The following is a 15415-nucleotide window of genomic DNA, read 5'->3' on the forward strand; positions in this document are numbered from 1 at the left end:
TCCCTGGGATCGTTGGCCCTGTTGTTTTCTTTATTTATTTATTTATTTATTTATTTATTTTCCCCTGTTGTTTTCTTCTACGAACTTTTATAAGGATTTTCTGTATTGAGGCAGAAGAAAAAATAAATAAATAAATAAAACCTCACTACCATGAAGTCAATTCTGACTCATAGAGACCCTATAGGACAGAACTGCAGCTTTGAGTTTCCAAGGCTGCAAATATTTCTGGGCACAGAAAGCCTCTTTTTCTCTTATGGAGTGACTGGTGGGTTCTAAGTATTGGTCTTGTGATTAGCAATCCAATGCTGAACTTATCACACCACCTGGGGTCCTTGTGGGTGGAGGGAGACAGAGACAGGAGAGAGAGAACCAATACCATAGTTTTATGAAATGGGATTGTGAAATAAGACCACTGAATTTTAGAGCCCACAGAGACAGGAAGAGAAACCACCAAGGCTGAAGTGAGGAAGCACCCAGAGACCAAAGGACCATCAGCAGAGATTATCATAAAATATTGATGAAAATAACACATAGAGACACTTTAAAGCCACCAGAACCGCAAGATGTCCAGAACAAAGATGTCCAGAACACAAATATCCAGGCAAGAGCCAGCTGACTCTATCCAGAAACTCTGGAACAAATATTCAAACAACAGTGACAACCTCAGAGAGCCACACTCCCACAGGAAACAGATACAGTGCCGCTGGAAGGCTCTGCACTACTCTGTTCAGGAGGGTTAGCGGAAGACTCAAACGTCAGCCCTTTTTATCCAAGCCTGGAACTTCTGCCAACTCGAAAAAGCCACCTTCTGTCAAAGTCTGATTCATTGCCTGTAGCCAGTGAGTATCTTCTGGTTACATAGATCAAATAGAATGATTGCGGAAGCCAGATTGAGTGCTGAGTCAGTAACTTGCAAATGTTTAACTTAAAAAAAATCCATTTATAAGTTTAGAATTAGTGGTAAGTGATTCCACATATATTTAACTGCTTCTCAGCACTAAAATCTGAAAAGAAATACAAATAAAAAGATCTTGTTTTGAAGGGCTAGCTTCCAAACCATGTCAATGTCTAAGCGTCTTTTCTAAGCAGACAATTGTAAATGTAATTTAAAAAGAGGGATTTGGTATCTCAGGAACCCCAGTGGCTGTCCTTGTTGAAATGCATATGGCTGCTTGCTGCTACCCTAAGTTCACTGCTTTTTATCCTTGATGAAATACTTGCCACTTTTAAGATGTTTCTCATGATTGACATTGCCTTATAAAGATGGATCTTTTCACTGGGGTGGAGGTGGGGTGGGGGGACAAGAGTTGAGAGAGCAGCAGCTTTTGAGCAACTGAAAATCCTATCGTTTTATGCTCACCCCAAGCAGCCCTGGTGGTGCAGTGGGTTAGGCATGGGGCTGCCAACCGCAAGGTCGGGGTTTCAGACACACCAGGTGCTCCGAGGGTGAAACATAAAGATGTCTGGCCCCAGTCAAGATGCACGGTCTTAGAAAACGGAAGGCGCCAATTCTACTCTGTCATCTATGGCGGCTATGAGTTGGAATGAGCTCCTTCTCAGTGAGGTTAGGTTTGGGGGATTTTTTTCCCCTGGGATGGTGGGGGGTGGAGTGGGATTTATGCTTATCTCTTCCCACTACACTACCCTCAATTATTTAATTTCCCTGGTCCGTTCCATCTTGGGTCAGAGGCGTGGCCCTCTATTCCAGGGGTGGGCAAACCTTTTGAGATGGAAGAGCCTGTCTTGTCCCTCGCAACAATTTCAAAATTATTCAAGAGCCATAGATATATTTTGACAAACGGAATCACTATTATTTGAATAACATCCTGTGAAATGGTGGCCCAGAGCCAATTTCATAAAAGAACTGCATGTGGCTTAGGAGCGGCCGTTGGCCAAGCCCGTCTCTAGACTGTGAACAAGGACCTTACAGAGAGAGGAGCCCCGGACACGTCTGGGAAGCACGGTGCGAGGTGACCACTTGGGCTTTTACTTCTGTGGAGTCTGTTCCAGCTCATAGCACCCCCACCTGTGTCTGAGTTGAAGAACACCCCATCAGGCTATCGATACTGTGACCTTTTGGGGAGCCCTTGTGGCCTAGTGGGTTACACATGCCACCTTAAAGTCCTAGCCTCAAAGTCAGAATCAGCTTGATGGTAGTGAGTTTGGTGTTTCGGGGTTGGGCCATGTTGGAAGTCATTCTCGTGGTGCCACTGGTAAGCAGAGAGCCCGGACCTTTCAGTTAGCGGTCGCATGCATTGACCTTGAACGACGGTGGGACTGCGGCTCTGGCTTTAGAGCCCTTCTCTAAGTGTGGCCTTCACGCCATCAGGTTTTGCTCTCGAGTTAGACCGCTAGCTGTGTCCTTCGTTCCCCAAACTCCTGAACGAGGGTCCTCCCACCTGCTGCCGTGCCTTTATCACACTGACGCCCCTCCGCTATGGGACATTGAGCGACACAGCGTCTACAACTGCTGGTGCTTCAACAGCATGGTTTTTCTTTACACTGTTATTGCCCCCCCCCATCTCCCAAATAGCAGCCTGCCTCCTATAAAGCAAGCACTTAAGGACTCCGTTGCTTTATGTACAATTCACATTCTTCGAAATCCCTTCAGGAAGAGAGAGGCGCAGGTGGAGTCAAACTACCGTTCCATGTACTGTTTAGGCACGTCTCTAACGTGTCTTAGATTTCTTCTCCATTTCAGCCAGCTCCACTTCCTGAATGCCCTCTGCTGCCTTATCCTGGTGGCTCTCTCTCTGCATTTTCTGCAGGATCCTTTCCAAGTAAGAAAGAAACACTTGACTCTGATGCAGATTTAAAAATAAAAGCACACCTTTTTTGGTTGTTTTTGGAGAACCATGTTTGAGGTGTTTCAGTGAGTTGCCACCAATTCAAAGGAGAAGCCAAACTGAAGCTGGACAATAAAAAAACAAGTCACTGCCATCGAGTTGATTTCAATTCTCAGCAACCCTGTAGGACAGGGCAGAACTTCCTCTGTGAGTTTCTGAGACTGTCACTGTTGAAAGAAGTAGAAAGCCTCATTTTCCCCCTGCAAAGCAGGTGATGGTTTTGAACAGCTGACCTTGAGGTTCGCAGCCCAAGTTGTAACCCAGTAGACCACACACTATACATTAGGAATAATAATAATGATAACAATTTACACTAAGAATATCGAAATGGCTGTGCCAATGGAGGTCAGGTGGGCTTATTTCATAGCAAAGTTCCTTGTGCTTATCAATTGTAATGGACTCAACAGCAGTGGATTTGGTTGGTTGGTTAGAAAAGTTTCAGGAAAATGGTGGAAACAGTTAACATGCTTGGTTATCAACAGAAAGGTGAGCCGTTGGGGTCCACGTAGAGACACCCTGGAAGAAGCCATGGCCATTGAAAGCACCATGGATCCTAATCCTCCTCTGACCCACGTGGGGGCTCCATGAGCTAGAATTGACAGCCATTCCTACTGTCTGTTTGCCCAGTGCAGACTTCCTCCTCTGAACACCAGCCTAGCACATCCACCCTGCTTACTGACCTGGCCAACCACTGGGGGAAGTAGGGGAAAGAGACAATGCCTTGCTTTCTAAGCCCCCCACCCCCGCCCAATAAAAGAATCTGGCAACGTGGGTTAAAGGACGGGAACATATAAATAGGTCTTGGGAGTTAGAGATTGTGAATTGGGATGAGTAAATTTAAGTAGGTCTTGGACGTTAGGCAGAGTGAATTTCTCAGGAGAGATTTAAAGGTTTATCTCTTCCAGAGATACTTGCTTATATCCTAAGAGTAATACAAACCTAAAGGGCCATTTCTCCTTTCCTCAGAGATGATTGGTTACATCTCAGAGCCAAAGCTTCCTTCTCTCTCTCTCTCTCTTTCTCTCTATTTCTCTTTTGGGGGGGTCATGGTGGGGGGATGTGCTGACCATCTTCTCTCAGCTGCAAGCTGAATAAGGGTGGAGTCCTTTTCTGCATTACAAGTCCAGCAAGCTCCGGGGCATCTGGTCAGGGTCTGTGCTGCTAAGAAGTTGAGTAAATGGCTCCTGAGCCAGGGGCCTGTGGTGTCTGTATGTCTAGCTCTCTACCAGCCCACAGCTCCATCTCAGTGATTTATGTTATTGCTGAAGCTTGTGACCATCAAGTCAACCCTGAAACTCATGGCCTCCCTATTTGCAATGGAAATCAAACATGGCCAAGTCCTTCCCCATCCCCGTGACTGGTTCTGGATTGGTTGTGGTCCATGAGGTCCTCTGGTTGTGGTCCATGAGGTTGGTGCTATCTGATTTTCAGAAGCAGATCAACACGGCCTGTCTTTCTAGTTCGTCTTAGGCTGGAAACTCCACTGAAATCCAGTCAGCGTCAAAGCAGCACCCAGCCTCCAATGTCAAGTGCACAGAAGCTTCATAAGAGCCGGGAGCCAAACCTGGGCTTCCGGCAGGGAAGGCCAGAATTCTTCTCCATTTATCTCTCTCTGTCTCTGTAATCTCTGGCAGGCTCACTTGGTAAGTGACAAGTAGCATCTCAAACCCTTCACAGATTCAGACTTGGCATTACTTTGTATGGCTGTCAGTTGTTTAGGACTTCTAGCTGCCTGTGATATGCATGTGAACCATGGACACTGGCTAAGGAAGACCCGAGGAAGATCTGCATTTGAACTTGAGTGTTGGCAAAGAATATTGAAAGGGCCACAGACTGCCCGAAGAACAAACAGGTCCGTCTTGGAAGAAGTACAACCAGAGCCAGAATGTTCCTCAGAGGAAAGGATGGCAAGACTTCATCTTATGTGTTTTGGACATGTTATCAGCAGAGACCAGTCCCTACCCAAAGGCATCATGCTTGGTAAAATAGAAAGCCAAGGAAGGTCCTTAGTGAGATGGGTCAGCACGGGGGCTGCCACCAGGGGCTCAGACTTAAAGAACAATAGAGCGGAGGGCACAGGGCTGGACCGTATTTCATCCTGTTACAGCACCTCACAACAGCTAACCCAGGCAAGACTCGCCGCCCCACCAAATCTGAACGCAGTACCTGTGCATTGTTCCCACACCTTGGCCTGTGCGTGTCTTCACTCTCTCCGCTTCGCCTCCGAGGCCTTTCGTTTACACGCTGTCCCAAGCCAAGAATCCATGACAAAGTCTATGTCTTTGGCAGTTGATGTTTCCAAATGGGCATTTGTGGACGTGTCAGAAAACACAAGCATGTGGAACAGGGAAGAGGCTCATAGCCAAGAGTGTGGAGAGGGTTTCTTATTCATTGAACGCATGGGATTTGCGGCGCGTCAACTGGGACGACTGTTTCCATCGCTCCGAGTCTAATGGGAAGGTTCTGCTCTCTCTGTTCTGCCCCCTGAACCTTGATGGTCTGACACAGGAGTCTAGATAGCATCCGACTTTGGGCGACTTTTCTTTAGATAACAGACCTGCTTTCAGAAGATAACACAATATCGGAATTTCCAAAGGAAACCTCTAGAAAGGCTGCCCCTCATGCAGTGTGTCCTTGTGTCTGCTGTACTCTGGTTGCTCTTCAGGACAGAGGAGAACTGCCATTGAAGGTTTCCTAAGCAGGTTGCTGCGTCATTCTCCCGCAGAGTCCGTGGGTGGGTTAAAACCCACGGACCTTGTGAGCAGCCAAGAGCTGAACCACGCTTGCCACCACAGCCCCTTCGACCCTTGCAGGGTCTAAAGGAGTCGACTTGTGAACCAGTGGTTGCTAAGCCCTGGGAGAGTTCCTCTCGGCGTGAGTCAGAAGACAGACCAAGACTTCCAGCACGTGTTTGTCCGCCCTGTCTGTAGGACTATCAGCCAGCTTTCTGCTCCCTCTGGCATGGCACTGAGCCACCACAAGAAAGGGAGAGTCCTGTTTGCTGATTAGTGAAAGCAACCACTCGCAGGGGCAGCGCTGGCTCCTATCTCTATAAACTTCTAATAGCCAGTATTCCCGAATTTTACATCTGGTTCTGCCACTTCATTTTCCAAATCTGGAAATGGAGCCTCAAAATTGACCTGACTCTTTTCTAAGTACGATGCATGCATTTATCTCCTAGGTAGGACTGCTGCCATAGAAGTATCACAAGCGGGTCCCTTTAAAGACAATAGGTCTGTTTACTCACACCTCAGGAGACTTCAAGTCCAGGTCAAGGTCACTGTCTCTAGGAAAAGGCTCTCTATCTCTCTGTCAGCTCTGGAAGTTGGATGGGGGTGATATTTTGGTCTCTTGTAGCTTGTTTCCTTGTTGATCTTCATATAACTTCTGTCTTCCCCGATTTTGCTGGCTTCTGTCTAATGTTCTTTTCTAACTCAGAGGTAATTAGGTTACAGATGCATTGATACAGCCTTATTAACCCAACATAGACTCCCTGTTCCCAAGCAGGCTTGCACCCACCGGTATAAAGAGAGAATCCCAACTCATATATTGGAGAGCAACAATTAAATTCAGAGCAATAAGCTTATATATCAGATCCCATTTGAAGACAATCTTGTCATGTTAATGCTTATACAAGTGGTCCTCTATGGCACAGTGACTGGTCTCTGTTCACTGGAGCGACAGAAGGAGTGGCAGAAGTAGAAAGAGGAAATAGAATGAACAACTAATTTCCTCCAGGAAGAGCAGCTTCCTTTGCTGACCGCGCAGAAGTGGATGGAACTAGGTCTATCGGCTCTGAGCAGTTTGATCAAAGATTCTATAGCGGAATCCTGATCAAAGGAAGAAATTATAGGACAGAATTTCAAACTCTCATGGACCCCAGACTTTCTGAAACCAGGAAGGCTGCATGAACCTTTGCAACTATTTTCTGGAGATAACCTTTAAATCTTACCCCAAATATGTATACATACATATTAGGTGTATTAAAACCCTATATATATATATATATATATATATATATATATATATATATATATATATATATATATATATATATATATATATATATATGGTATTATATATTAGGCATTATATATATTAGGTATTACATATACTATGTATATTATATTCATTATATATTATGGTGTGTTATATATATTTATGGTGTATTAGAAACCAAAATATGAATAACAGAACAGAACACTGCCCGGTCCTGTGTGTCCTCACAGTGGCTGTTATATTTGAGCCCATTGCTTTATCCACTGTGTCCATCCATGTCTCTGAGGGTCTTCCTCGGTTTTGCTAACCCTCTACTTTGTGAAGCCTGTTGTCCTTCTTCAGAGATTCCATTTCCAAAGTACACGAGATGAAGTCTCACATCTAAGGAGCATTCTGATTTTATTACTCATTGATCTACAGAGAAGCATTTTGGTGTTTCTGTCTTTTTACTATTGTGGATAATACTTTGATAAACATAGCCGTGCATATATCTGCTCTGTTGTGCCATTTATTTTGGTGGGGGGCATGTACTGAGTAGAGAGATTGCACCATATAATATTTCTATTCCCGTTGGTTTAAGGATAAAACATACTGGTTCATATAGTAGTTGTACAATTCTGCAATCCCACCAGCAGTACATGAGGATTCAACTCTCTCCATATCCTCTCCGGCAGATATTATTTCCTCTCTCTGTGTGTTTATGTTTTAATTTTTCTATCAGTGCCAGTTTGAGGTAGTATCTTATTGTTTTGATTTGCATTATTCTTATAGGTAATTATCTGAGTGAATTTCTTCATATGATGGCAATTTGGATGTCATCTTTGGTGAATTATCTCTATGTCTTCTGCCTATTTTAATCAGATTATTCATGTCTCATTATTATTGAGGTGTTTCAGTTTTTTATGGTTTCAAGATTAGCCCTTTATCCCTTATATCATCCCCCCCCCCAATTTTTTTCCTAATCTGTGTGCTCTCTCCCTCCTCTTTGGATAGCACCTTTTTATGTACATTGTATTTTCAGGAGGGTTCAGACCTCTATTTTGTCTTCTCCAGTGTGGTTGTTTTTCATTATGTTTGGTAGTATGCTTATTCCTTGTATTACGGCCCCTTGAGTTTGTCCCTATTTTCACTGATATTTTTAGTTGTAGAGTTTATATTTAAGTTTTCTATCCATTTTGAGTTCATTTTGTATATGATGTGAAGTATAAAGATGGAGATCCAATTTTTCTAGAACCACTTGTTTAAAATACTATCTCTTTCCCATTTAATGTGCTTTAATTCTTTATTAAAAATCAAGTGTCTATAGGTGCTTGGTTTTATTTTTAGGTTCTCTATTCTCAGTCATTGGTCTACATATCCATCATTTTACTAACAAAGCTGTTTTGATCACTATGTTGTTTAATAGGTTTTGAAATCAGGAAGTGAAAAGGCTACTAATTCTTTTTGTTTTTAGTAGTGTTTATCTTAACTTGGGCTTCTTGCCTTTCCATATAAAATTGCTGGTCAGTTGTTTCATTTCTTTGATGAATAGTGCTAGGATTTATATTGGAATTGTGTTATATTTATAGATTGTGTTTGGTAATATTGACATTATCACTATATTAAATCTTCCTATTCATGAACATGAAATATTTATCGACTTATATAAGTGTCTCTTGGATTCTTATAGTAATGTTTTGTAGTTTCTTGTTTGTGCAAGTCTCTTGTTTCTCTGGTGAGGTCTGTTCCTAAGTATTTCATATTTTAAGCGATTCTTATAAATAGCATTTAAAAAATTTTCATGTTTAGAATTTTCTTCCTTAATATGCAAGAATCCCTATTCAGTTTTGTATGTTGATCTTACAGCCTGCCAAGTTGCCAAATTTTTCAATTAGTTCCAGCAATTTATTTATCAGTCTTTGGGTGTTTCTATATATAGGTTCTTAACTGTCTGCAAACAGAGAGAGAGCTACTTCTTTACCAATTTTCATTCCTTTTGTTTCTCCTTGATGTTTAATACCTCTCACTGAGAACTCCAGGACCATACTAATTCATGGTGGGCAAAATACCATAATTCAAATGCATAAATTATTTTGTGGTCTTTCTTATTCATTATCCAAGTTGTGCGTGCATGTGTGGAGATTGAAAATACCTCTTGAGAGGGGAAAGGTTCTTCTTCTTAGTCCTCAGAAGGATATCTTCCTTCTAAAATGTGACAGAGGTCTTGTGCAGTAGACTTGACCAAGGCAATACAATGGCACATTGTTTGAATGTTCGACGGCTGCTTCCCTGGGCATTGAGTATAGATTCGTGTAAAATGAAAGACTTGGCAACTTCAGAATTGATGACTTCAGTATTTTTTATGTTTATCAATATGTTGCTCACTTATCCAATTGCAAGAACTTTTATTTTCTTTATTTTAAATCATTTTATTAGGGGCTCATACAACTCTTATCACAATCACACATACATCAATTGTGTAAAGCACATTTGTATATTCATTGCCCTCATCATTCTCACAACATTTGCTCTCCATTTAAGCCCCTGGCATCAGCTCCTCATTTTTCCCCTCCTTCCCTGTTCCCCCCTCCCTCATGAACCCTTGATAATTTATAAATTATTATTTTGTCATATCTTGCACTATCTGACATCTCCCTTCACCCACTTTTCTGTTGTCCATTATATGTAGATCCTGAACCAATTTTTATTGTAATCTATGCCATAGTTTATTTTCATTGCCGGTATAATTTCTGCCTTGAGTAATAGGCTCATTTAAGGTCAATCTCTGTGGGATAAAATTGACAAAAGCAATTCAAAAGATTCGAAGGGAGCCTTAAAGAGCAGGCTGCTCCTATGAATCGATGAGGAACCACTCAAGAGAAGGTGAGAGGGTTGCTCAACTTGAGGAGTGTTATTGGAGTCATTAAATTGTCCGTGGAGAGTGCGTGCGCATGAGTGTGTGTGTGTGTGTGTGTGTGTGTGTGTGTGTGTGTGTGTGTGTGTAGAATCACTGCATGTTTTGTTTGTATAGTCTCAACATCAACAAAATAAATACAACTAACATTAGAAAAGCTCCCAGGAGCTGAAAGGCAAGAGGGAAGATGATTGACGGCTCTTGAATGACAGCGAGAAAACAGTCCACACATGGAAGGAGATGTGATGTCGGGTCTGTCTGGTGTCCCATGTAACAGACTTCTCTGATCAAAACACTACATGACCAGGAGCTGACAGTGGGAGGAAAGTGTATCAAAGGATACCTTGTTGTCTTGTTTAGATCGTTGATCCATGTGAATGCATTAACTAGTACTCAAAGCCCAAAACGGAACTTGGTCTGCCATCTAGTCAATGCCAACTCATGGCAACCCTCTAAGGTGGACTAGAACTGACCTGTGAGTTTCTGAAACTCTAACTCAGTGGTTCTCAACCTGTGGGTCACGACCCCTTTGGGGGAGGGGATCACCACACATGAGAAACTGTATGTAAGGGTCGCAGCATGAGGAAGGTTGAGAACCCTTGCTCTAACTCTTCATGGGAGTAGAAAGGCCCATCTTCCTCTGTCCTGCTGCTTGTGGTTTTGCACCGCTGACCTTTCCGGTGGAAGCCCAGTGCATCACCACTATGCTACCAGAGGGAATAAAACCCCCACAACTCTACTTAACTGTTATTGGTTTTCTTCAATTTGCAAAATCTCTCTGTAATAGGAAGAGGTTATGTGACTTAACACACGTGTGTGGCAGAGTTCTGACCATGTGCCATCTGTTACCTGCATAATACATCACAGTCCTTTTGCATAAAGGAACTCTGGTGGGCCTATGAGTTGGGTTCCTAGCTGAAGGCCAGCAGTTGGAGCCCATCAGCTTCTCTCCAAGAGAAAGGTGAGGCTGTCTGCCTCCACTAAGACTTGCAGCTCCAGACCTCAACGGAGCAGGGGGTTGGGCTTGATTTCTATGCCTACATGTCTCACAGTAGAAGTAGTGCAAAGCCTAGCTATGCAGGAGCACAGAGGTTACCGCATGGCTGCTAACCGAAAGGTCAGCAGTTTGAACCCAGTAGCTGCCCGCAGGGAGGAAGATGTGGCTATCTGCTAACATAGAGATCTACAGTGGTGGATCTTGGGGCACTTAGTTCTTTTCTGTCCAACAGGGTCCCTATTTGGTGGAATGAATTTGAGAGCAATGGGTTTGGTTTGGGTTTATTGTTGGGAATGGGTGGATACACGATGCCTTTCTTGTGTTATAAACATTGTAGGGTTTTTATTTCAGCCAAGTATTTTGGTCATCAATATTCTGGGATATTTATAGGCATTCTGCTACCTAGGGTGTTAGCTCTAGTACGTAACTCAAACAAATATATTTTATTTCTATTACTCTTTTGTAGCCATTGCTGTACTGATGCAGTATTGGATAACTTCAGTTAAAACAAGTAAATTCTTGTTGTATCGCCTAACTATGGAGGTCATATGAGCCCCAAAGTGAATATTTTCACATTTGATTTAAATAAGAAATCAGTTTATACTCATAATGTGGATGAACAGAGACATACATAAGGCATTGAAAATTTGGCTTGCTTTCTCATTGGTAATCTAAATAATTTTTAAGAGCAGGACAGTCAGAACTTACATTAGGAAAATTAAAGGATTTCACTAGTTCTAAAGTGGACTTTTTCCCTCACGTGATAAGACCTCTGATTACAGGATGTGCTGATAATCTATGTGTTGGCTTGATAGTAGCAGCCTCTTTTTTTCCTCTTTGGAAAAGTACACAAAGCAATCTTGTGTTGCTCATAAAAGATAGTATAACAGGTTTGATGAAATAAAATATATTGCAGAAATGTACTCAGTGTTCCTTATATGTGTATATGTATAAATACCCATGTGTATTTACATATCCATGTATAAATTGTATTGTATGTGTATAAATACATATAGGTGTATTTATACACTCACGCATCAACACACATTTACATGTATAAATGCATGGATGCATATGAATACATGTATGTGCGTATGCATACATGTGTGTGTGCATATGGACACATATATTTGTACACACATGTGAGTTCTAAATGCTCTCTGGCCAGGTCATCTGAAAACAGTAGAGTCAGTGGAAACTCACGATGATAGCACGAGCCTTAGGGACAAGAACCTGTCCCGTGTAATTGAGAGCTTTGAGGCTTCCTCTGTGTGTTGGTTCGGCCTCACAGAGAAGCTTGGTGACTAGATGAAGAAAAAAAAACCTGCCTCAGAGAGAAGGTGATTTTGATTTTCTTTATTTATTTTAACTTTTACAGACTAGTGATGGTCTCCTCTCTTTCTTCCCCCATTTCTGCATACAAGAAACCGCCTGGACCGTCCTCCAGCACAACGGCTCTGAGCTCACCCGCGTCAGAGGTGCTCAGCCAGAGAGCTCCCACACGGGGCTTTTCGAGTACGCGGCCAGCCTGGAGCAGCTGCAGGCCACAATTAACCTGGCTGAGCACTGCGAACAGGAGCTGGCCTACTACTGCAAGAGATCGAGGCTTGTAGATAAACAAGGTAAGGAAACTGAGGCATGTGCCACTTCCTTGGCCCCACTCCACCGGCTCCCATGGCTTCCAGCTTGGAAGTGGTGCTGGCGCCCGACCGGTCTGGGGCTGACGATCCCTGGACGCTGGGCAAAATGTGCCTCAGTCTGAAAGTCACGGAGATGCTTTAGCCTGAAGAAAAGAGCAAGGTCAATTTGCATTGAACTCTGTTCAAAGCCGTGATTGCCTGCCCAGCCTCTCCCTGGCCTTAATCGGATCAGCGTGCAATAAGGGCTTCTTTTGGAGTCTTGATGAATGCGTACTGCTCATCCCTGAGAAAGGGCAAGTGACACAGAAGATTTGTTTTCTCATGGAAAAGAGCTAATAAAAATACAACTGTTTTCGGAAAGTGGCTGTCCTGTGCGATGCCTTTCTGACGACTGCTGGCAGTCAGCCTCCGGGGGCAACTGAACGTTAGACTAGATGACCAGGAGCACAGTTCATCCAGCAGTGGGACCCAGGAAGCCATCCCGGCTCTCGCCCGCCCTCCTATCCATTTTCCCTGAAATTCTGCTTTGGCATTTCTTCCCCTGAAAACGTCTCACCGTGTCACTGTTTGCTGGTCACCCTTGGTGTCCCCATGAAACCGTCTCACTGTGTCACTGTTTGCTGGTCACCCTTGGTGTCCCCATGCCCACCTTCATGGCCTCATTCTTGAAATGGTTTGCTGGAGCTTGCCAACTGGCCTGCCAGCTTGCCATTTCTCCCAAGGGCCTTGCCATTCACTGTGCAACCCGTTATGTAGCTGCATATTTTATAAAGAAACGTCCCTGCCACCATGACGCATGCCCTTCTACCGGAGGGCTTCAGAAAGCTTGTGGGTCATGTCCATGCCTTTTAAATTCTGTCTTTCCATCAACTCTGTGAAGCCCCGTCGTGTCTCAAAAAAGCTCTAACCCCTTCTGGGGAGTATGGGGCAGGGCTGGGCAGTGTTTCATTTCGTCCTGTTGTCACCGTGTATTGCAGATCACTCAAGGCTCCTGAACAACTACTGCAGCTTGTCGTTTCTGAGCTCCTGAGTGGTGCCAACAGGTCATGTCCTTAGCTCGTAAATGGAAGGTTGTGTGTTCGTCTGGGTAGACTAGAGAAGCAAATACGTAGAAGCTCATAGGGGTATGAGAGAGAGTTTTATATAAAGGGTAATTATACATTAAGAAAACATCCCGGCCCAGTCCAGATCAAGTCCATAAATCCAATATTAGCCCATATGTCTGATACCAATGTATAAAGTCCTCTTCTGACTCATGAAACACATGCAATGATGCCGAATGAAGGACGATCACAGGCCAGTGGGTAGAAAGTCTTTGGATCGAGTGGTGTTTTAAGCTCCTCTGTGTTGACAGGGGTCTCATGTGGCTCCTCCAGTTCCCAGGGCTGCATCAGAGTGGGATAATAAAGGCACTTGACTTAAGTTCATTCACTTGTAACCTCAGGAGGTTTGGAATTACAGACAGAAGGACAATTTTACATAGAAATGTATCTCCCATGTGACTATCAGATGTCGTCTGAATCATCCTTCAGTTTGGGAACTGTTGGACCCACTTTTGTACCATTGTTTCCAATCAAGGATCTCTTCTATTTATTCTGCCCCTACTGAATACAGCCCAATTATTTTCTCAACTAGGTTTGAGAACATCCTGCCTCCTCTCCTTCCCGCTTGCTCTCTATTCTCATCCTTTCCCTTCTCAACACTTTTTCCTTCCTTTTTTTCAGAATATCCAAATTTCCATCTCGTAGGCTTTCAAACCTTTCCCATTTTGTTGATCCCCTTTAAAAGTATATCTCCTCAATTCTTCAACCCCATGTGATTGATTGTCAAAAAGTTATGTTAAGAATAATATAGGATTTAGAGCGTAGAGGCAACTAAAGTTTATGATTCTGGGCTCTCACTTACTAGACAGAGGACACACAGCTCACGCTTATGAGAAACATGGATACATCACTCTGTCTCTGATCTTGTTTCCTCCTTTTTGAAATGGACAATAACACCAGTGGCAATTAAGTGGCACGACACACAAACACACATGCGGTGTGTAAGGTGAGCCCCTGGCTCTGATGCTTCATGTTTACACTTAGCCTGCCCAGTTCAATGCACACTTGATTGTGCAGTGTAGCTCAACATTGACCCTGAACTCTATAATACAATATGCAACACTGGGATGTTTGACACTTATGGACAATAAGCATAGGAGGATTTAAGAATAATGGAGCAAAAAAGCTGAGATGTTTAAACAGAGAAGGCAAGGGAAAAAAAGACAATTTAATAAGTCTCACGTGAGCCAAATTCTCATAGAACCAAAGCATGAAATCCCCCAGTGGTTGGCGGGCAAGCACCACATGAAGTGGAGGGCAGCGACACGGGTCTGTAGTGCGGATCAGTTGCCACCTCCATGATCAGTGGTGCTTATGCCATCTTAAGGGTTCCCGCAGTGTTTCTGCCTGGTTGGAGAATGATGGCAGGGTGGTAAGCTCTCAACCTTCCTAATGCCGGGACCCTTTAATACAGTTCCTCATGTGGAGGTGAACCCCCCAACCATCAAATTATTTCTGTTGCTACTTAATCACTGTCTTTTTGCTACTGTTATGAATCGGGCAACCCCCCGTGAAAGGGTTGTTCAACCCCCAAAGGGGTCATGACCCATAGGTTGAGAACCGCTGCTCTAGAAGGCCTTTCCTTGGGTTGGGCTATAAAACACTATAAACAGAGTGATGGATGGCTATTGACTCACAGTCTTGAAGACTACTTGTCCAAATTCAGGGGCCAGCAAGGCCATGTGCTGCTCTCTGGGGCTCCAGAGGAAGATCTTTACTTGTCTGTCCCTGTGCTGGTGGCCCCAGGCGTCCCTTCACTTGCTGTCACATGGCATGTCCCCTCTTTTTTATAAGGACATCACTTCACCTAGAATTCGGACTGGCCTAAAGGGGCACTGGTGGCAGAGTGGGTTATGAATTGAGTGGCGAATCACAGGGTCAGCAAGTGGAGACCACCGACTGAGGGAGAAAGGTGGCCTTGTGCTCCTGTCAACAGT

At 43.7% G+C, this 15415-nt stretch overlaps 1 protein-coding gene across 6 annotated transcripts in view; it reads left to right on the top strand.

Annotated features, from left to right (window-relative positions):
* The window catches only part of CNTNAP4 (contactin associated protein family member 4), a 251585-nt gene that overhangs the window by 165425 nt on the left and 70745 nt on the right, over positions 1-15415 (top strand). For all 6 annotated transcript variants that reach the window (XM_075536445.1, XM_075536447.1, XM_075536453.1 and 3 more), the window contains one exon: positions 12160-12357. In XM_075536445.1, the coding sequence (XP_075392560.1) occupies positions 12160-12357 (198 nt within the window). The remainder of the gene's footprint in view (positions 1-12159; positions 12358-15415) is intronic.

Source organism: Tenrec ecaudatus, chromosome 18 (genome assembly GCF_050624435.1).
Source record: "Tenrec ecaudatus isolate mTenEca1 chromosome 18, mTenEca1.hap1, whole genome shotgun sequence".
In the NCBI taxonomy this organism is placed as follows: Eukaryota; Metazoa; Chordata; class Mammalia; order Afrosoricida; family Tenrecidae; genus Tenrec; species Tenrec ecaudatus.